General features: G+C 44.1%; 1 protein-coding gene across 4 annotated transcripts in view; it reads right to left on the bottom strand.

The window, feature by feature from the left end:
- Positions 1-22,714, bottom strand: part of LHFPL3 (LHFPL tetraspan subfamily member 3) — a 323,142-nt gene that overhangs the window by 37,533 nt on the left and 262,895 nt on the right. For 2 of the 4 annotated variants that reach the window (XM_080392001.1, XM_080392002.1), the window contains exon 3: positions 423-470. The exons of 1 other annotated variant lie outside the window; for it this stretch is intronic. In XM_080392001.1, coding sequence (XP_080248127.1) covers positions 454-470 — 17 coding nt within the window. In that variant the 3' untranslated portion in view covers positions 423-453. The remainder of the gene's footprint in view (positions 1-422; positions 471-22,714) is intronic. One more of the 4 variants, XM_080392003.1, reaches the window with a different exon arrangement.

The raw sequence follows: 22,714 nt of genomic DNA, 5'->3' as shown, positions 1-22,714 counted from the left end.
TTGACTTCTAAACAAGGCAGACGGGGAGCTGATGCTTTCCACCGGCAAGCACAGAAGAAGGGTCGAGACTGTTTTTGACCCATCTGAATTGCACACTTCAACATTTCTACAGTGTATTTCTAAACAGCCGTATCCAATGGGGCCCTGATCCTCGTAGGTACTTCTGAACATAAGAATAACATATACAGCTTGCAGATTTGCCACTAGCAGCTGCCACAAGCTCCTGAAAAACGTGGACTATTAAGACTATACAAAACCAAAGCTGGGAATATAAATATCAAACGAAATGCTTACATGTTGCTGAACATGCTGCCTAACATCAGAAACACGAGACAACAGCAGAAAGCCATGCAACAATCTATTTTGGCAGAAGCGCGCAAACATTTCACAGCTTGTCTCCTGGATGCCATGCGCACACTTACATTAGTCAGTGTCACACTACCTTAACTTGTTTTAAGCATTTCCATCATCTGTGAGGTAGCGAGGGAAAAACAAAATAGTTAAGGTAAAATCAAATGAGATCTTGCACATCGTAGTATAATTTGTAAACAATTTCATTATTGGCTGTAGTGTGGAGAGTGCCAATGGTTCAGGCTTCTGCCTCAATGTATCCAAAAGGGAACTTTCTAAAAGCCAGGTGAGTGATTCGATGGGTTACTAAGAGATAGATGAAAAAACCAGGATTAACAGAGGAGAAGGAGTGACAGAACATGAATAAACACATAAAAAAGCAAAGAATTTTTGTTTTACTGTGTTTTTTTTGCTGTCACGACAGAATCAAAACTCCCAGTAGCACCTTTTGATCAGTGGGCAATTTTAAACACTACATTAATCTGGCTACTTCAAAAACATTTGAAAACAGATGCAAAATCAAAAAACAAACAACCACAGATCAGAACAATCAATGAGATCAGAGATAAAACTACATCAGTTATCATCTCAGTATGTATGGATCTACAGAGGTCTTTCTTCTAGGTAAGAAATTACAGTAATAAAATGAAAATAACACATGCACACCTTGTTGACACATTGCTCCTCATTTTTGATCATCCTTCCGGAATCATAGGTATCCTTTGAAAGACCCAGTCTACAAATCCTTATACACACAAACTGTCCTAATAGCTTAGATGTGAAAGGCAGCCACGTGTTGCGCTTTTAATTACGTACCCACAGAAGCCTGCTCTGGTGAGACCTTATGCCCATGATGCCCTGAGAAAGCCCAGGGGAACCTAAAGGTACTTTGGATCTCAAAGGGCTGTATCTTCAGTCACCCACTCCTATAATTTATTGTGAATTTACAGTACTTTGTGTAAGTGTATAAACCTTTCATGTCTGATGAGGACAGATACTGAAAGTCACCTGCAAGCTGAAAAATTTGTATCAAGAAAAAATCTTTACTTGCACATCTGTATGTTATACTGCTGAACAGCTAAAAATCCATAACAAGCATGGAAGGAACAAGAGTCTCTCCTGAGGGAGTGGCAGAGTAATCAATTGGTCTAAACTTGTGCTCTGCCAGAGAAGCCTCAAAGGAGATGCTAAAATAGATACAATTTGAGACACTACCTTAAAGCAGTAATTTCTTAACTAAGAACACAGAGCAATGGTTCCATTATTGCTTGAAAACTGTTTTGTAAAGAATTTAAGAACTTCAAAGCGGATTTGATGTATAAATCACAAACAGCCAAAATAACATCAGAGTTGTGTTTTCTAGCTAGGTCTAATGTAGAAGCACTGTAAAATACAGCAGAGAAATTAGACACAGTAGCTGGAAATATTTAACTGCATTGATTAACTGATTGGCATGTCAGTGTTGAAAATATATTACCTTTTCTAAAGATTCACAGTAGGCAGTAAGAAAAACAGATATAAGTTGGTATCTCTGTGTGTGTGTGTGTATATACATTTTTTTTAAAAAAAGAATTTGCTGCGTTTCTGTTTTTCTTGGAAGCTGCGACTATTTGTATCCTGGTACTGGAGTGCCTCCATGGACTTGCCTCCTACCGTTATTTCAGCAATGAAACATGGAACAGAAGTGCTGAAGAACACGCACACTGGTTGAGTACTGAGATACGAAGCAAAGCGGCTGTCTTACAATGCTGGGGGAAAATGAAGTAAAATAGCTTATTAAACAAGTGATACTGACATAATTTTACTTTTCCCCCCTATTTTATTTTGATCCTTCTGCATTGCACGAGCCAACGATCAGAAATTTGTAGCGACGTAATTGTGCTTGGCTCCCTGCCTCCCTCTGGCACATTGCGGCTACGTGGAACCGATGCTGTTTCGTGTGGATTAGGCGGCAGTCGCTACATTTCAGCAGCATTACACCAACTGGAGACACTTGCGAAATACCCTAGGAAAACTGAGACCCTATTCAAGCGCTGACGAAGGCTTCCACGCTCCCCATGCTCTGCCTTTCCTCGGACAAGGGAGCTTTCCCCAGCATCGCCTGAGGATGTCCCTGCCTGCCCTGCCCCCCAGCCATGCCATCCCTGCAGCCACCAAGGGCTGAGGGACATGCACTCCCACCCCTGGGATGCTGGGGAGAAGACCCAGGCGAGCTCAAGTGCTTGTCACCTGTCCCATGGGCCTTGGTTTAGGCTCACCATCCCCAAGGAGATGAAGGGTTCGTTATCACCCAGTTAGTGTAAAACATACAGAAGTAAAGCCAATCTCCCCATTCAAACCTCTTGGGGAATCTGCACCAGTTTATTGTCCTGGGCAACACCTCCTCTCCACAGGAGACTCTCCTGCCATCCTCTTTGGTCAAGGACCGTTTCCCCTCCATACAAAAGTAAGTATCATGTAGCCATAGTAGGAATAGTTTCTGGCCCTCAACTGGTTAATAAGCAATGGTTTCCTTTGGTCAGAGGTAAAACTCTTGTCCTTCCTTGAGTTCCCCCTTGGCATCTTTCCTTGAGGGACATACCTTTCATGAACCTTACTTTCTTCACCCCAAAATACACATACAATATAGGTTTCTAAGCAGGTGAAGTGTATGTAGCTGGTGGCTGTCTCCTTGTTGTGGTTTAACCCCAGCCAGCAACTAAGTACCACACAGCTGCTTGCTCACAGCCCTCCCCCAGAGGAATGAGGAGGAGATTTGGGGAAAAAGGTAGAACCTTTTCTGAGATAAGAACAGCTTAATAATTAAAACAAAAAGCAAGGAGAAGGAGAGGGAGAGAGAAATGAATCCAAAAGGGAAAAACTCCAAGCGATGCCCAGTACAATTGCTCACCACTCACTGACCGATGCCCAGCCAGTCCCCGAGCAGTGATCAGCACCTCCCTGCTAACCCCTCTCCCACTTTATGTACTAAGCATGGCATTCTATGGTATGGAATATCCCTTTGGCTAGTTCGGGTCAGCTGTCCTGGCTGTGTCCCCTCCAACCTTCTTGAGCACCTGCTCACTGCCAGAGCATGGGAAACTTGACAAGTCCTTGATTTAAAGTAAGCACTACTTAGCAACAACTAAAACATCAGTGTGTTATCGAGACTGTTCTCATACTAAATCCAAAACAAAGCACTGTACCAGTTATGAGGAAGAAGGTTAACTCTATTCCAGTCAAAACCAGGATGCTCCTGAACAAGACCAGCCATTAGAATGACCTAGCACTTCATGGTGAACTGGGAAGACCAATCCCCAACCTATTTCCCTTGGTAAATCGTGACAATGTGCATGAGACACTGGCAGGCCTGGGGCCATCTGGGTTTATGCCCACATCCATGTTCCAGTTGGGATCAGGAGAACATTTCTGAGGTGAATTTCCCATTTACTCTGCTTGTTGCAGCTGACAATGGGCAATTGTGGGGCCAAGCGGGAGCTTGGCTGGAATAACATCCTCTTTCCACCACGCCACTGGCACGGACATTGGGCCCCCGCACAAGCCGGGTCACCCTTGCAGCCCTGCTCCGACTCTTAATGCAGACATTGCCTGAGTAAATCCCGCTGACTTGATTGATCCTGTTTAAATCAATGCAATTGTTTGTACAAGCAAAGTTGATAGATCCGGCCCTCAGTGGCATTTATCCACCATATTATCTGACATACAAATCAGCTGCTTGGGGCAGCAGTAACTGCTTTGTTACCACTGTGAATTTAGGAAAAATCTATTAAAGTCAATGAAGAAAGTACATATTTACAGTGGAATAACTGGTATCAGCATTTGACTGGTTTTATTTAGATGTGTAGAGCAGCATTGCTCTGGAGGTGGTTTAAAGAGGTTCTTCTGTCTTTTGGCCTCCTCGAATTCTGGGCTATAGGAAGAAATAATCAAGTCCATTATAATCCCTTTCTTCCAAAATACCATATACATGGGTGAATGATGCATTTGGTTATATAGCTGCAAATCTGCATATTGCTGTTTGTGCCCAGTGACAAAATATTCTTTTAGATTTTGTAACGATTACAGTAAAATTCTCAATGATGTATATCTCCAGAAGTAGTATTTTAATCTAAAAAATATTGATGACATCTTGTCTATGGCAATGAACAGGTGTTAATACAACAGTAAAGTGTGTCCTGTATTCTTAATTAGTCTCCATTGATTAAACATGCAGATTATTTACAAAAAGTGTAACGCAACAGAAAGGAAGAATAATAACTAATGCAATGGCTGTATTCCCAGGATCACATGCAATTCATCTTTACTAAGCTAGCTGAGCCTCTGTAATCTCAAGGCATTTATGAAATAATAGGGAGAGAGCTTTAGGTTAAGCATATTTAGTATAAAAAGTATTTGATTAATTTGTTTCTTATGATGAAATTCTCCTGTTCTTGAGGGAAAAGGAAAGTGCTCGCTCAATGAATTAAAGCCACAGAGACATCTTGCAGTAAGATGCAAGAAGCCTTGTCAGATCACTAATAGAAACAATCTTTATGACACTGAGATGTTGTAGCTTATAATTAAACATCACAGTCCAGCCCCTGTAACCTGTATCATGCTTACATGCCCTATTTTACATGTCACAGCAATTAGTGAAACATAAAGTATATATTTAGACAAAGGCTTCCGTCTGGAGCTGGTGATGTAGTGACTCAGCAAGGCATCATCAGAAGGTATTTGCTAGCGCTAAGGCTTTGCACACCTCTGTGGGGGCTAGACCTGTCAGATTAATACAAGGGGCTATTTTTGTAACATCCAGAAAATTTCTGCTGTACATCAAACTGCACTAGCTGCTTATTTTAGATGACAGCAATTCATACATTTGTCTTGAACAATATAGTCTTTAGCACTTTTTGGGTACGTACATCTCCTAAAAAAAGAGACTTTCCTGTGAAGCATTTTGTAGAAGAAGGGCTTCCAAATTGAGATCATCAGAGAGATTTTCATCGGGTGCTTCAAATGTGCCAGTGAATTAAGAGCGCCTGTACCGAAGGTAAGTAGCAGTCATGGCGACAGGCTGCCTGGGTATCAAGGAGTACTCCGAGCACATAATTTGGGACAACATGAGCATCTGGATTCATGACCTGCTCTCTTCTGCCGAGCTGGGGTTTGGCCCTGGGCACTGCTGAGTGCCCCCTGAAAGAAGCCATGCTCTTCAGCCAATCTAGTCTTTTATTTATAGCGTTTATTTTTTTCTCCCAGCAATGGAAATCTCACTTCCCTCCTTCCCATCCACTCAGTTGTTTTTGTTCTGGAAAATAACTTTCCTGAAAGCCGCTGTTTCCCCTGCAGGTGTTGATGCTGGATCACATGAATGTGTCACACACAGCCTGCTGCTAGCAGAGGGGCTCTATTTACTTTCTCTCGGCTGCCCTTAAATCTGCCCATGGTGTTTGGAGGGCTAGTCTGAGCCCATGAGCTGAGCAGTTTGCCCTGACTTGTGTCCCCTTCCATGTCCCTGAGCTGACGGGGCAGATCCTAACTGAGACTGTGTGAAGCAGTGGGAAACATCTGTGAGATCCCAGCTGTATCCCCAAGGTCAGAATCAAGGACTTCGAGCAGCTTCTAGAGAGATAATGGAACTTATACCAAAGCCAGGTGATTTCACCAAAGATGTCATCATTAACACTTGGCTTTCACAGTGTGCTCCTCGTGTGTGTAAATCTCAGAAGGATATTGTCAAGGAGGTCGCTGTTATTAACTCTAATGGCACAGTGAAGTGACTTGGAAAAGGTGACACCAGAGTCAACAAAGGCACTGAAATAGAAGTGGGCTTTCCTGAGTCATGGTCTGACTCTCAGCCCTCCTTGCTCCTGCTGCTCCGATGCCACCAGAGCTGCCCTCCCTCTATCGTTTGCTGTTGCCCTTCTGCGGTCCCCGATCAGCTGCCCAGCCTCGCTCACCAAAGCACTTACCAAAGTGCCTTAATTGGCATATGCTCCCAGGTCTTGCTTGGCAAAATGTAGCTGTGTCTGTATTTTTCTAAATGGGGATGGATTAATTGCATGCTTAAAAGCTTTTCTGGATGGAGACCTGCACTCTAGAGCCAGACCTACCTTCATTGCTGGAGCCTGCAGGGAAGAGGAGAAGACATTTTTCTCCTTCTCACATGCTGGCTGGGAAAGGTACAGGCAAGAGAAGCACAGAAAGCACTGACTTGGTTTCTGCAGCAGAGCAGGCAGTACGCTGCTGTCAGCACAGCAGGAACTGGAGCGTGAGGCCCTGAGCACCTGCCTGGATCCCGGAGCACCCCAGGGGAGGCTAATAGCAAGGCTGAGCAGAGAAGTGTACCACATCTTAGTAGTTCTGTCATATTTTCTAATAAAAATATTTGGAGAAAAGGTTTCCCTATTGATTTTGGCAAAAAAAACTCACCCAAACCCCAACATTTTTTTATACAGGCAGCTATTAATAGTAGTGATAATATTAGTTGTACACTAGGATAACTAGTAGTAATAATAATAATAGCCTGTATAAAAAACACTGTTGGGTTTCTAGTAAGAATTGGGTATTAGTAATAATAATACTTCCCTTTAAGTAGCGCTTTTGTGTGCAAAACATATTAGGGATGGTATCTAAGTTGCAAAACACAGGGGTGCTAGAACCCCCATTACCTAAGCCATTAAACATTTTTAAACTATGGAACAAAAGCACCACATTGTGCCTATTATTATAAGAACACAGCATTTAACACCCTATTGAAAATAAAACCCATACTTCCTTCATCTTTTCCTGACTGAAGCTTACTTCCATTGTCTTCTCAGAGAAGCAATGAAGTTTGGACTTAATCTGTTTAATTCCACCTTTAGTTTTCATCCCTTTACGTTATTATTGTCAATGCATGATTTTTAAAAGATCTGTCCCCAAAGTTATTTCCCCCATCCAAAGGTTTGGTTTTGCTTCTGAGGTGTATATCATGTATAGTAAAGTTACCTGTGTAATCGAGGAGAAAGATCTCTTTGCTGAATCACTATAGTCAGTGGGAGTTTTAATATTTATCTCTACGGCAGCTGAGTGAGGTCCCTTTTAGTTTCTTTCCCTATTAAGTTGCTGCTTTTGTTTTGGGTCTCCCTAGACTCCCAGCATCACTTATGGCAGCAAGCAGAGGGTTCTCACCGTGTCAGCTGTAACAATCACTGGGCTTTTTTTGGTTCAGCAGCAGAACCAGGAAAAAAAAGATTTCTGTCAACCTTCCAAAATGCAATGCTGAAAAATTTAATTTCAGATCAGCAAAATACAATTTGAGGGACGTGGTATGAAAGTAGAGGAAAAAAAGCCTGGTATCACAAAGTGGGAGAGGCAGGCATGGCAGCTATTTGTCCCTGACCTGGTACTCAAAGGAAAAGACAATCACTGAGGTCAAACCCACACTCTGCTACATGCAGGGATTTGAGCCAAAGCCCTTCTTTTAGTAGAGATGTTCCCTAGCTCCAGCCAGAGGTCACCAGAAATAAGATGTTCTCCAGCTCTCCTGGTGTGGCTATTTTACTTTTCATTGCAACTGCACAAATGCTCAGCAGTCGAGAGAGGGGAAGAATGTGTGTTTGAATGACTGCAGCCTGGTACAGCCTTTGGTTGAGGCACAGCACCATTGGGATTTAGCTTGGTGGGAATGGCCATTGAAGCCATTTAAATCCAATTAAACTGTATTGAAAGAAGAGATTTCAGACACATTCCCCAAAAATTCTGTGCAGTGTGATGGATGAGCACTGAAGAAGGGCAGAGGTGGCTCCTCGCTCCCAGGGAAGGGAGGGCTGGAGCCACATCCTCCATCAACATCAGTATACCGGGGAAGGAAGAGGGAAACTGCCACCAAGGTCCAAACTATCAGATAAAACTAGTGCTGAATTTGACCAAATTAATAAAGAACTGTTATGACCCCAAATTGCATTTCTTAACTAATAACTAAAAATGTTGCTGCTAAATACTGCTCACCACCTCTGAGCAATAGCCATGCACATTGAAACCACCACTTTCCATGACAGCCCATGCCCGTGAGCTCTCCCTGCACGTGCAGGAGGGCTGCTGGTGAATCCTGCGGCTCCACCAGCACGGTGGTCAAGACAGTATCACAATCTCAACAGCCTCCCTGCAATCTCCTCGCCACTGGGAGCCAGCCCCAGCCTAAAGGATCTGTACATCAGTGCTACTTCACTAAGCCTGCTGGTTTAGGTTAGAAGGTCCCAGGGCTGTACGTCAGCTCTCTTGTACATGTTATTATTTTTCTATCTAAATCTTCTTTAAATTATGGGCACTTATTTCAGTAAGTGTGGCTGTTGATTTACAGTTTGTACTTTGTACACTTTCTGTAGTGAAGCATAAAATTGAAAGGCTTATGTCAAATTCATTCATACATGGACATGTTCAAGAACAAATTAATTTTAAAGCACTTAGAGGGTATATAATGTTTCTATGCCATGCTTTACAAATCTATAGAGTAATTTATTAACATAAAGTCTATTTTAGAAGAGAGCTACAGCAGAACAGATAGCAGAGCTATTTCAATCTAAAATATCCCAGTGCTACACTCCCCCAGATATCTGCAATTCAGATCTGATCAGAATCGTGAGTAATCAGTTTCTAAAGCAAAATTATTATACAAGGAAAAGCTCTCAGTGCGATGCCCTCTTGCAAAACCAGGCTATTCTAGGACAAATTAATTTTTCTAACCATCAGTATGCAACACACTAGATAAGGGGTCAGATTTGGATCTCAAACTAGTATAAATCAGGAATCACAGTTATGCAGGACCAGAATAAACTCATTTAGATGAATATTGGATAAATGCCATGTGTAACTGTAGTACCAGGGCCATTGTAATTAACTTCAAGAGTTTCCAACCCATGAGAACAGCTGTCTTCCAGCTGACTTTACTGTTGCCGTCCTTCTCCTCCGGATGGCACAGCTAATGGAGCGTGCCCCTGCACAGGGCAAGTGCATTCCCTGTGCCATCTGAGTCCAGGTTCTTTGAACATCCTTCCAGCGCTTTGTGTTTCAGAGGGTCACCAGCTTTTTGTGTGTTTTCTTCAGCAGCAGCTGGGAACTGCCAACACTGCTCAGCACCTTGCTGCACAGGGCCAGGGGACCCAGAAACCATGTGGACCACCTCCCTTTTGTCACAGCCAAGCTCCTTCTCCCCTTACAGCATCACCCCTGCAAATTCCCCCACACCGAGCACTTATCACTAGCAAATGTGCTAGGCAATCATCAAAAATGCTCAAAGAGAAGTGGTGACCCAAATTCAACCCTGGGATGAGCAGCTTCAGTTCCTCTGAAATTGCAGGCTGGCACAGACAGGAACAAGTGCTGAGTCTAACGAGCTGACAGCCAGCTGGTGTATCACAGCTACTCCTGCTCCATCCTGGCATCCTCGTGTCTGCATTTTTTCAGGGGCATTCCTGCTCTCTCTGCAAGCAGCAATTTACTGTACTAAGAGTACAAGGAGTAAAATACACAGCGATGGCTGCAAAGTGCTGCCATGCTCCTTTTCCCACTACTCATCCTGCTTGGCTTGTGTATGGCACCTGGGTAGCTAACTATATAATTTGGACACAGGTAGTGCATTGCCTCATCTCCTCAGGAGAAATGGAGACACAATCAGAATTTAGAGTGACTTCTAAAAGGTGCATATTTCAAAGGCAAAATTGCAACATAAAGCATTCGGAGAAACCATAAACCAAGTACCACCTATGTGCAGAAGAGGGAAGGAAAATGTCATTCTTTGTTAACAGCCGGTAGCTGCAGACCAAAGGGTCTAACTCAAAGCATCCGTTCCTGCTCCTCTCATCAGAGGGAGGAAGCCCTAGTTTCAGTTCCCCCATGCAGTGAACTTGGAGACATTTATAAAAAGTGGAACAGCTTCCACAGCGCAGGGTGATAAAGGTCACCCCAGCACAGCTGGGCAGGTAACTGGTCAGGACAGCACAGCCATGGTAATCCCGGGGAGAAACCTGCCTGTGGGTGACGGGACCGTCCTTCCACACAGACAGGCAGGCCAGGGCATCACCCTGGGGCTGCGCGGATGCTGTCGCAGGACGGAGGAGCTGCACCTTGCCCTCCTTCTGCTGAATGCTGGGACCAGGTTTCTCAAAAGTAGCTAGTGATACTGGGTGCATTACACCCCTCGCACAGGAATGGATTTTGTTGGACATTCATTTTCTGAAAGTCAGTTGAAACTGAGCCCCCCAGAAGTCCTTTGGATAAGGTTAGTCACCGCCAGCCTCCTGCACCGCCTCCTTCCCCGCAGCCCCACAGCAGTCGCGTCGCTGGCACGGGTGAAGGGATAAAAGCTCTTATTCCAGCAGGAAAGGCTGAAAAAGGAAGAGCTGTTAGTCTGAAATTCTGCAGTGAAAGAGGATGATTTCAAAGGAACTCAAGGAAAACTTGCACCCAGCTCGCTGGGAATGCCTTAGGTCTAGACTTCACCTATTTCTTTGCAGAAAGCCAGTTAGTGCTGCAGCCTTACAACTGCTTTAAATGAAGGGACTCCTATAATTTGCTTTATCATTGGAGGGCAATGGCTGGCAGCCAGGGAGTGCGGGAAGCAGTGGGGTGCTGGAGGAGACCCTGGTACAGCCCCGTTGGAGCCACTGCCCCGCTGCATCAGGGAGGCAGTGGTACCGACTACTGGGCTGCCTGCCATGCTGTTCGCTGGGTGTTTTGCACACTCCTGTTTGCAGTTGCTAATAAATGCCCTCAATGTTAATAATTTGGGCTGGAATCTTCTGTGACTTCTTTCTGCCTCAGGTTGCATTATTTTGTGGGGTTTTTTTTCCTTTAAAGTTTCAGCACAGCAGTTCAGCAGTTTTTGAGAACCTGTACCATTGCCTAAAGGAGTTCCTGACTCTGAGAGGAGACAAAATACATCAGCTTTCCTGTGGCTGTCACAGTAATACTCAAACATTAAATAAATGGTATTCGGATGCAGTTTTTCTGAATTTGATTGTGAAAATCACTCATGAAGACCTTTACAACTAAATGTCAGTATACACCTATCCCACCATTGCTGTGCTGGTGCAGAGTGCCCTGGGGCTGTTCGTGCCCTGTGGGTTAGATTCACAGAGTGGTCATACTATCATGTAACGATACTATAGCACCCACTTTTCAGAGATCACACTCCTCAAGCATTCACAAAGCAGGATATAAAAGGTAGGCAGCTTGCAGTGTGAGGGAAGAGATAGGTTCCTTAGCTTGGGATGCAGAAAAGCCAATACAGCACAGAAGGACTGTCTGTGCTAGAAGACAGAAAACATAAAAGCCAGGATGCATTTGAAATGCAAGCCTGCTGAGCTCTGCACAAAATGCAGAGGAAATACTCAGCTTTTCCTTGCTGGTAGAAAGCTTCTACTCAAGAGCATTTCTATGGACCCCTGCTGTTTCCTACCCTTGTACTCCAGGAAGGCACTTATTGTTTGTCTTCCCTTCTACTGTACTAAATCTTCCCAGCTGGCTCTCACAAAATCTGCTGGGACATCTCACAGCTCCCCTGGGACCTCTGCAGGGCCAGGAGGGGATGAAGCCTTGATCCTTGGCGGTGGTACTCATTCCTAGCCCAGGTCGCTTCCTTTAGCCATGTGCATCTTCAGATTTCCAGTGTGCTGGCTGGGATTTTGGATAGGAGGGAATGCTCCCTGGACATCGCCAAGTCTCCCTCCCACACCTCAATAAATATCTCCTACAGGTAGGTCCTCCCTCCGTGTGTGTAAGGGAATCATTATTAAGTAAATGCTGTGTTTGCCCAGAAAAATGCTCATTAACAAATTACAGTTGTTTCTCTCTAACACTGTCATAACTTTCTCAGTGAATTGATGTGGAGGAGTTCCTTGAACTGCCTCTTTAATTGCGCTGCTAATGAGATAGGTAGGGCGCCAGGGTAAATAAGCATCTCTGCTACTATGGCTGGAGATTGCCTCCAGCTGCCGAACTAACAGCCACAGTGAAGTCCGCAGCACAGACAAACATTTTGCTACTGCACCAGATTTCAAGATGGCTTATAAAAAGCACGGATTTACACAATACAAAAGACTTTTTAAGGTGTTTGGCTTGATATTGCAGGGTATAACATTAGCACTATGTAGATTTAATAAAGCGTGTAGGACAGAGATATGAAGAACTGCTTTCCCTGAGTGTTTGACAACGAGCCACCATCATTAAACAGGGGTGTTCCTAGTAGGGATGTGCAGAGCTTGTTCCTAAACCTTAAACTGTTCAACAACAGTGCAGACACTGCATCAGATCACAGCTGATGCAATCTGTAGCTTGCACAAGAACTGATGTTATGTTTAAACCGTGAAGAGAAGGCAGCCATACATACAAGACCTGTTGCTTGGTCAGTCGTGTAGAGGAATGAAGGTGGGTTAATTATCATTGATAATATACAGCTGTGGGCTGGCTTCAGGGGCGGTGGCTTGGCCGATGTAGATAAGGTGCAGCTGTGGCTGGTTCTGTTAAGTGGTTGAGAGCCAATGAAGGGAGAGCAGCTGAGGAAGAGAGAGGAAGAAGAAGAGAGACAGAGGGCTCTGAATGAGGTAAGACTAGGAGAAAACAGCAGAGGGACTGGTGTGAAGAGTATGTTGGTATGTGATGGTAAAAGACCTTGTTGTAGCTGGCTAGTTTGGAGAGTGCCATGACAAATTGGTTCTGCTGTTTTTAAGTACAGCCACCTTTTAAGAGCTTAAGTCTGCAGAAGAAGAAATAATGGCTGCTCTAGTTAAGTGGTTTGTTTTTTTTTTTTTCCCTCTAAAGGATTTAGAGGCCAAACAAGAAGAAACCTCAAGTTCTCTAATAGCTGAGAAGGCTAGAGACTTTGGGTGGCTAACCAGGGGATGACTGAGACAGAGGCAGGAGCTGAGGCTGGCAGGCGTGTACTATCTGCGTTCTCAGTATCCACCTATCACCGAGGATGCTGAAAAACTGGGAAAGATGCAGAGAAGACCTGCAAAAGTGGCTAAGGAATAGAGAAGGCACCTAATAGGGAGAGAGAGCGCTATTTGTCTAGCTCATCAAAAAGAGGATTGAAAGGTTTTCACAGGGAGGAAAAAGCTTTTTAATCTGGTGGAAAAGGATGAATGGCTGAAAGCTGAAACCAGATATATCTGAAGAGGAAATCAGGCAAAACATGTTCATAGTGAGGGTTGGAAACAAGCTGCTGAGGGGTCTGCAGTGCTGATGAATATGTCACAATGCTTTTCTGAGAGAGAAAATTGTACACGTGCTATGTTTTGTTTCTGCCCATCCCCATGCAGGCAGAATAGGGTGAGATTTCAAGGGCTGTGATAAAGCCTGGTTGTCTCTTCCAGCTTTGAGCTCTGGGACCCTGTACATCTGGAGGTGCATAGTGGTGTGCATGTCAGCTGGGGGTCTGTGCAGGGAGAAGGAGCCCCTGTTGTCACTCTCTCCCCTTCCAACAGGATCATCATGCCAGGAACCAGTGCTGGAACTTAATCCTAAAAGCCTGCCTGGCTGTTTCCAAAATCCCTTGCAGCACAAACCCCTTGCTTGTCTGACCTCACTGAAACTCTTCCTAACAAGCAGAGGGGACAGCAGGGCGTTGCAGGGGTGACTACACCGGCTCGCACCTGTCCCCAGCAGGGAAGGTGGCTTGGGGTGCTGAGCCAGGCTGACATGACTCTGGTGGGTGATGCCTTCCTCAGGGGGATTATTCAGGAGAACAACCCGTCTCCTCATTCTGAAAGAGTTTTCTGTCTGAAACTCAATACTTTTTCTTAACTGAAACTGTATCTTCCCCCCGCCTCCTCTCTCCATTTCTCCATCTTCCACAGAGAGAAACAATTTTTTCCCCAGTGGAGCAACAACATCCTTCAAATGCCTACTGGAAAGCTTCACTTTCACTTAGTTGGTGAACTTAGCTGTGCACACTCTGTGAATCAGCCCTGCACCCTGTTCTAGCTATGCTCTGCTGCAGCTCTGCCTTTGCATCTAGCAAATGGCTTTCTATATAATTATAATATTTTTCAGTCCATGGCAGGATTGAAATCAACAGGGCTAAAAGGCTCAAAATAAGGTGGGTATGATGTCACCTGTGGCAAAACAATAACCCCCACCTTCTTCGAAGTGGACTGCAGCAATTTTTTATGCCTTTAAGTTGTCAGTCTTGTGGCAAGATGCTGGCAAAAATTAACTCCCACACTTGGCTTTGCAAGAGGAAGGTGACTGCATCATGGACAGTGTCTCAGGCTTTCATAAATTTATCTTTGACAAAATGCATCTCTTTAGTGAGAGAAGAGCTATGCTGGAAATAAGCAGGGAATGCTAACACCCTGTCATGGTGCTTGTAGACTTTTTCAGGATGGAGACTCCTTTAGTCAACTAAAGAATTTATCAAAATGTCCATACACTTACTATAGAAGAGCAAAAATCTGAACAGTGCTAGTAATGGTGGAGCAGCCCTTGGAGAAGAAAGACATGTAGACTGTGGTTGAATTTGCAGTGCCTTGCAATATCCCGGACTGCATGTCTGGGACCCTTGAGGATTCAGCCCTTGGAAAGAGTAACTTTCCTTTGGCTCATGAACAGTTCCCTAATAGTAATCTCCACTGACAAGCTGCAGATCACCCAAGGATGCTCAGCAGAAAATTGCCTGGTCTCATAACGATATAGTAAGAAACTTAAGATCCTGCTCTCTTCCCAGCCCACACTCCTTCCTCCAGGATCCCTTGTATTTTCTTCCCATGACTTCCAGGAAATGTAGCTGCTCCTGGGAGTTACAAAGGAAAAAGCTCTTCCTTGAGCAGTATCACTCACTAATGTGTTTAGCACAGGAGTATTTCCTCTTTTTTTTTTTTTTTTTTTTTTTCTTTAGCAGGCAGAGAGGGGTAAGAGGGGTAACAAATGGCACAACTAATGAGTCAGTTATGTGTTTTCAAAAGGATGGAGAATGAGTTATTTGACAGAAAACTGAAAGGCTTGGTTGCAGACTCTATTGTGAGCCTCTACCAGTTTGGCTGTGGTATAATCCATTGACTTTTCAATAATTGTCTTAATTAAACAATAAGAACTGAGGGGCAAATTAGACCTAAAGTCCACATTTGCAGGGAATTAAAAGCATAGCATTCTGGCTGGTAGAGATGAACATTTAAATCAGCTGATTTAACAACAACTAAACAAAACCTTGCTAACTTGTACAATAAGAAAATCAATAGAGAGATCAGGATAAAATACCTCAAATTGACAAAGAGAGACAGAGAAGTGGAAATTAATGACAATTACCAAAAAAATCCAAACACAAATCCCAATAGTTTTCACATAAAAGAGGCTTCTAGGGCAGCCACTCCACAGTAGAGGAAAGCAAAACTTATGAAGACATTAATCAAGGAACAAGCGAAAAGAAAATGAGATGCTTCGGGGCACAGAGATGACAGAAAGCATATCTGTGGCAATAAGGGATGATGGAAATCACACAGAGGGAAATAAAACAAAGGATACATGAGGAAAGGATGCAAGAGCTGCAGAACACCTGCTCTGACAATACAGTCATTTGCTCTCACTAAAAGAGAAAATCAATAAACTCTGCGTAGGAAGAAAAGCTTATTAAATCATTGACTGTCCAACTGGATATTCTTGTTGGCAAACACATTGCTCTGTGTGATGGATGGACATCAGGGTCAAGAGGTCCTTCACTGAAGTGATCAGGCTTCGTAAAATCTAGATTTGCAAGCAGCCGGGGAGGTGGAGCCCCAGCGCCACTGCTGCTGGGTGATTTCTGTTTGCTGCAACATTGTGAGATTGGATTTCAATTGAGGGAGAAGCGGGAGGGACTCTTGCAGCGCTGGCCCAGGTATGCTGGATCCGCGCACGCCTGTGACCAGCCATGCTGCAGCGTCTGCCCCTGGAGCAGCGGTGGCCAGTGGCCACAGTGGTCTGCTCTGGGTCACCAGCGCTGGTGGCTCACTCCCTCACCCTGGTCTCCCAACATGAAGCCTGGCGGTAGAAACGGAATGAAACCACAACACTAATTCTTTGCGTGAAGACATGCCCTAGCCCATCATCACCGAAGGACTTGTGAACCCTACAGTCCCAAGGCTTTGGGTGGGAAGGGACCTTCAAAGACGATCCAGTCCAACCCCGCTGCCATGGGCAGGGACATGTTTCACCAGGTCAGGTTGCTGAAGGTTGCTTTGTTTGGCACATACTGAAGCAATGATAAAATGCCTTCTTCAAAGACACCCTGTGTTTCTCCCGCTGTCAGGCAGAGAGTTGTAGCTTGATTTGGTTTTTGCTCTCCCTTTGGCTGTTACTAGCAGGTCCCTGGTCCCATTAGCACCAGCCCATCGCTTCCCTATGCCCCCTACCCCATCACCTCCCCAGGCTTTCCCCATGGGTCAGTGGCTTCTCCTCTGCCCTGCGGCGTTACTGAAGATGAAATGCAGAGCTCGCTTGCTCACCTGATGAGAGCAAGAGAGGGAAAGCAAAGGGACTTCCCAGGGAGAGCAGCGGACTATAAGGCTTCAGGAATGTGTATTTCATCCACGACTGTGCAGCTGAGCAGACAAGCCTGAGGCACAAAGAAACCAAGGTCCTACAGGACGGGGTCACAGACCCAACGCCCCAGCCTCCCCTCCGACACAGCACCTTCTTCTGAACCGAGGTGACAGGATTGTACCCCAGGGGAGCTCACACATGTTCCAGTGTACCTGCAGCCCCCTCACTGCATGGCTCTGTGCATGGTGGCGTGGAGTCCGGTAGAGATCTGGAGATGGCAGCCATGGAAATGTCACTTCCCACAGCTACTCCTGTAGCTTCCCTCCTGCCGTGTTTCTTTGCCAGCATAACTTACACTGGCAGTCAGATTTCTGTGTCTAACCAACACAAAGCATTTGCATTTTATTAAGCACTTCTCACATTAAAAAATGCTTTCAGATTTTCTTTTTGGAGTAGTTACTTCTTTAATTTTCTAACCATACTAATTACTTTTTCCTTTTGCAGGGGAGATGTGTGTGTTCTGCCTCTCAGGGGCGAGGCTGAGGTCCTGGATGCTCATTTTAGATGGCCCTTGAGGACCGGCTGTCAGTGTCTGTAAATCCCAAGCTCCCAAACACTGTAAGTTTACTGCTTGGATTGGGATCTACCCAATTTGACCTTGATGAGCAAAATGTTTTTCTGCTTTTTTTTTTTAGAGCTTTGGGTTGGAGAAAGCACAAAGTGGTTTTCTTTCTTTTCCTGGAATATGAAGTGCTGGATCAGGCTTATTATCACTTGGGGTGACTCCTGCTTCAGTTTGGTCTGAGGAACACCAGAGGATCAAAGTAAGCGTTGGCTCTTTGATTATTAAAAAATTATTTAGAGATGTTTTCTCCTTCCCAAATTCATGTCAAGAAAGTCTTGTTTGTTGCCTGTAAATTGTGGAGAATTTTTACATTCCAGTGCATTTTCTTCTGAATCCTGACAGATTAGAAGAAAATCAAAATGATTATGTACATTAATAATAGAATACACACATAAAGATAACCTTGAGGTGTCTAAACTTTATCCATATTCCTCTATCTTGCTGTTAGCTTTTGTATGTGAATGGATTAAAAACAAGAAAAATATTGTGAACTAAATTTACATGTAAATCTTTTTGTCTAAAAAAGAAAAATAGTTCGTATCAATGAATCACTGATGATTTGTAAGGAGTCTTTGTTTTCCACCATAAAAAAAAAATATATATCTGCAAGGAATGAATTTCTAACCTTAAATAGTTGATACTATTCAAATTAGTTACAGCTTAGCAAAACTCTTTCTTCCTCAAGTCATAAATTATTTGTTTTTCTAACAGAAAGCAAAGCTTGATTTTATTTTACTGTGCTCACACAGTATCATCCCCTTGATATTACATTATGTTTATTTAGAAAAAGAAATGAAAATTTTTCTTTTGGTTCTTCTGGAAAAAAACATATTTGGGGAAAAGAGAAAACCAACAATGCTTGTATCACAGTTGGCAGGAGTCGCAACAGGAAAAAATATCTCCATTTACCATTTTTTCATTTCTTCTGCATTTTTAGTTGTGTTTAAAAGCAATGCTAACTATGATCTGAGCATACGTTGAACCATGAAAACCAGTGAAAAGCAGAAAGGTCAGTGGTGGGCTGTCTCCTATATCAGGCAGCCTTGCCAATGTCTGCTGTGAGATTTAATGGTCAGCTTGCTCAAGTACCAAATTTCCTCAGCTATATTCAGCCATCTGGAGCTTTCTACAAGAGTCACACACTGAGAAAGCACATCACATGCAGTGGAGTGGCTGGGAACTCTGTCTGAGGTAACCTGTTGAAACCAAACCAAGTGCCAGACATGTGGTTTTGAGGAACCTGTTTTCCAAATTTATTTATGTGACTGAGATGCACAAAATCTATCCACAGGGTGCCAGAATTTTTCCAATTATTTGCCTACTGATACAGGTAAAATCAATTAGGGTTGTATTAAACTACCTTAGTTAGTAGGTGGAATATATCGGGGGGGGGGGGGGGCAATTTCTCTGGAATTTGATTGATGTGATGCCAGGTAGGAAGTTTGCTTTGTAAAGCTATGGGAAGCTTAACTGTTCAGCTTGCTATCTGGTCTAGTTATAGATACAGAATATTTAGTAGATTATTTGAACCTTTGAAGAAATTGTACTGGGGTTCTCAGGAACTAAAAAGGTCAAGAATCTCATTGTAATGTAATCAGTGCAATCACACAGATGGATCTCGTCTGATCTCAGCCTGCTGTAGTTGCTGCCCCCTATGCAGGGTACAGTAAGTCAGTGGAGAAAGAAGTTCTTCAGACCATTTCTTTGCAGCAATACTGTATGAAAATAATTTGAGCTATCACTTCCAGAATGAAAAATAATCTAATTTTGGGGGGAAAGCAGAACTGACACTGATGGACGAACAGGTGGCGGGGGGGGGGGCGAGAACGGGTGTTAATCCTATTGCTGCATCCAAGCCGAGAGAGAACCTTATCCTCCAGCACTGATGACTCAGCAGAGGGCAGATATTTAAGGAAAGGTCCTGCTCCGTTTACTTAAAAAATTGGCTCTAGGAATTCAGTTTGCATGAGGGATGCAGGATTGAGCCCTTGGTTACGGCTGCAAGGTGTTATAAACTCCCCTAATCCCTCTCCTGCCCCCTGGAAAAACCCCACAGCAAACAGGAATCCCCAAACGAAGCACTGCATTTCTCATTTGAAGAACTGCTATTTGAAATCTTTAATTTTTCAGGGTTTTTTTTGTAACAATATATTATCAGATATATTTGATGTCTAATTTAACTTGGTTTCTACACGTCAATAAGTATATGAAATGTCTTTGTCTTTCAGTGAGGCAGATGCAACCACAAAATCTTGCTCTTTGGCTTGATTTCCAACTACCTGTCACATTTGTTTTTCTAAATCAAGGCCAGCCTGCTAAAAATGCTTAATAATTCAATTTTCAATGCCTATTGCCCTTGCCCAAAAGGCTAACTTCTTCATCTCACTAGGAGCCCTGCAGAGGAAAAGACTCTGAAAACTGCCAAGGTCAAGAGGAATTCCAGATTAAGGTTTATGTTGTGCTGATATTTAAGTAAACAAAGGTAAATTCCAGCAAGAGGGATGAATTTAGAGCACATGCAGTGTGTATTTACTGCAGTGAGGTAGAGCTGGAATGGAAATCTTCTCCTCCTATTGCCAGGAGGGACTGAGCAGGAGCAATGCAAGAGGATGTGGAGGAAGCTTTAGCAGAAGGTGCTGGCATGGGTGATGAAACAGCAAAGCAGGAAAAGCCCCAGTAGCAGAGACTACTGCAGTGTGTGGAGCATTCACAGAACCTGCCAGAGCCTGTCTTCAAGCTGGGGTCCATCTACATCTCCTGGGTTACATCTACTCCAGTAAACGAAAACTATTGTCCTCTCCAGTCCTGAGGGCAAGAAGCATAGCAGGGTGTCCTCAGCCCTGCCTCTCTCCAATCCTCTCCAATTCCCAAAATGACCTCCTCCCTAACACTTAAGGGCTCTAGGCAATGTTATCTCCCAAAGCTTGTCCCAGATATTACTATCCAGAGCAAATCAAAGCTGGGTCAGAGAATGCACCCACAGTATGCTAACAGCCTGGACAGTAGCAGACAGTGCTTCAGCCCTTGTTCGTGTACAAATGATTAATACAGATGTAGCCAGGGAGCCCAAACTGGATGTGGAGGATGTGTCTGCCCTTCACTGTTGGAAGAGTTGGATGATACACTTTTGTATTTCAGTTTCATTTACACTGGGAGGAAGGTTGTAATGTTTATTAACTGTTTAAAAAACAGGAATCTAATCAAAATCAGCCCTCCAGGCCCCTTTAAAAGTCACTGGGTGAAAATAGGTATATCCAGATTGTAGTTCATCCCCAGAACACTGTGGATATCTCGTATCCACTTGGAAATCTCAAATGGCCGTGGGCACTTAAACATGGGCACCTGATGCGCATCCCATGAAGGATGAGTTGACTCTGCACTCTGCTCTCCATTGACAAGTGCTGACTACACCTCCCCTGATACAAGAGCTCAGCATCTCACACATGCGGGCATCTACGTACAGGTGTCTTCTGAATCTGAATCCCACCCAAACTGTGCTAGTGGCTGTGTTGTCACTGGCCATGCTATTGCAGAACAGACATACTGGGGATGCAAGGCAAAACCAAACGAAGATATGTCTATGCTGCAGCTATCTGATAATGTGATTGCAGCTTGTAATCAAAGATAAACAGGGATAGCTGTGGCCTATCTGTTACCTAGCAAGGCTTACAGCAGTGGCAGGTGCAATGATGTAGGCATCATTCACTAGTATTATGCAGCATCCAGGTGCTTTAATTTATGGGTACATTTAGCCTGTGCTACCACTTCTCCATTGCTGTGCCTGTACAAGCTAGCCTGATGCTAGCTCTGCCCTGCTGTGCGGAGTTTGCTTGCAGCTCTGCTCAGGTCAAACAGGGAAAGCAGCAGAGCTGACCATGCTGGATGTGTGAAGCAATGGCCAAGAGACATACAGCTTTAATCAGCTTGCTAGTGTGATGTGCTTGAAACCAGCGTACTGGTTCTGTATCTATACCATGTCACGTTTTGCCCTCTGAGCCTTGCCTGAACTTACAGGGGATGTACCTTAGTCATTGTGAGAAAAATACTGGAGTGTCTTCTGAAGTTCATTAAAATGTGATTGAACTGTGAGAACTGAACAGGAAAAAGGAACAGCTTCTTGAACAGAGCAGCCCTGCTGTTCAGGGAAATAGAAGTAAAGCCCTGAAAGGAGTGGGAGATACATACAGGGAGACACCGATAGAGATATTTTAAAATAACCATATGGAATGAATGGAGAACGAAACTGCAAACAGAACACATTTACATGAAGCTGAACAAAACCAGGGAAGTTCGACTCACTATCTTTATCTTGTGTGAAGGTTTTATTGTGCCTTCAGGATAAAAAGGAGCTCGAAAGGGTTATATATCTCATGAAACACATCTGCTGAGCTTCTAATGGTTATGCTGCAGGTAGAAGATGTTGCTTATCAAAGCCTAAATAATGTTCTCGCTTTCACGTATAAAGAGGAACTGTAAAGTCTGGGAGTGGGATTTCCCAAAGCAGGCTCATGCCAGAAAAATACCTACTCATTCCCTGCTGGCAGGGCTGGCAGCCTATGACTAATTCTGCATCAGTCAGGCTACTGATCTGCTGTTAATCTACACACAAATTCTGTCAGTGCATTAATATCCCTTAGTGCTTACACAGAAAGAAAGCAAAATATAGACAAACCAAATAAATTATTGTCTTCTACGCATTGTCTATGGTAGTGATCATAATGAGACTGTTCCTTGGCAATGTTTGGGATAAATGAGCCGGTCACATTCCTTTTCATTTTGGGAATGTCCTAGGGCCTGGAATAGTTTCAGGTGAGTTTAGTGCTTACAGAAAATAGTACATTGACAGCCTTGAAAAATTAAGTCTTTTTCCAAAGAGCAGAAGCATGCCCAGTAGAAACAGATTTCTCTGCAATTTTCCACCAATAGGCTGCCAGATGTTCTCTGGAAAGTGGGATTTTCCATGCAGGACAGATCCCGTGCCTCTTGTTAACAGCAGAAGGGACATCCTTGTGCCTTCTGCTGACCTCCCCCAACAGTGCAAGGTGGTCGCCACACTTCTCACCGTAGGGCACCCAGGCAGCTCACGACAGAGTGGATGTACATGCATACCTGTGCTTGTGCCCTGTCACCCACGCAATGGCCTCCAGCATGTTCCCTTGCCAAACCCAACTGCAGCGGAGCTGCCACCAGCACCCCAGCCTTGTCTCTGTCTTCCCCATCTCCTCTGGTGGCCCTGAACCCCACAGACTCTCTGTTTTC

The sequence above is a fragment of the Falco punctatus genome (assembly GCF_963210335.1).
Source record: "Falco punctatus genome assembly, chromosome: 6".
Lineage (NCBI taxonomy): Eukaryota > Metazoa > Chordata > Aves > Falconiformes > Falconidae > Falco > Falco punctatus.
This window is presented reverse-complemented; position numbering and strand designations above follow the sequence as displayed.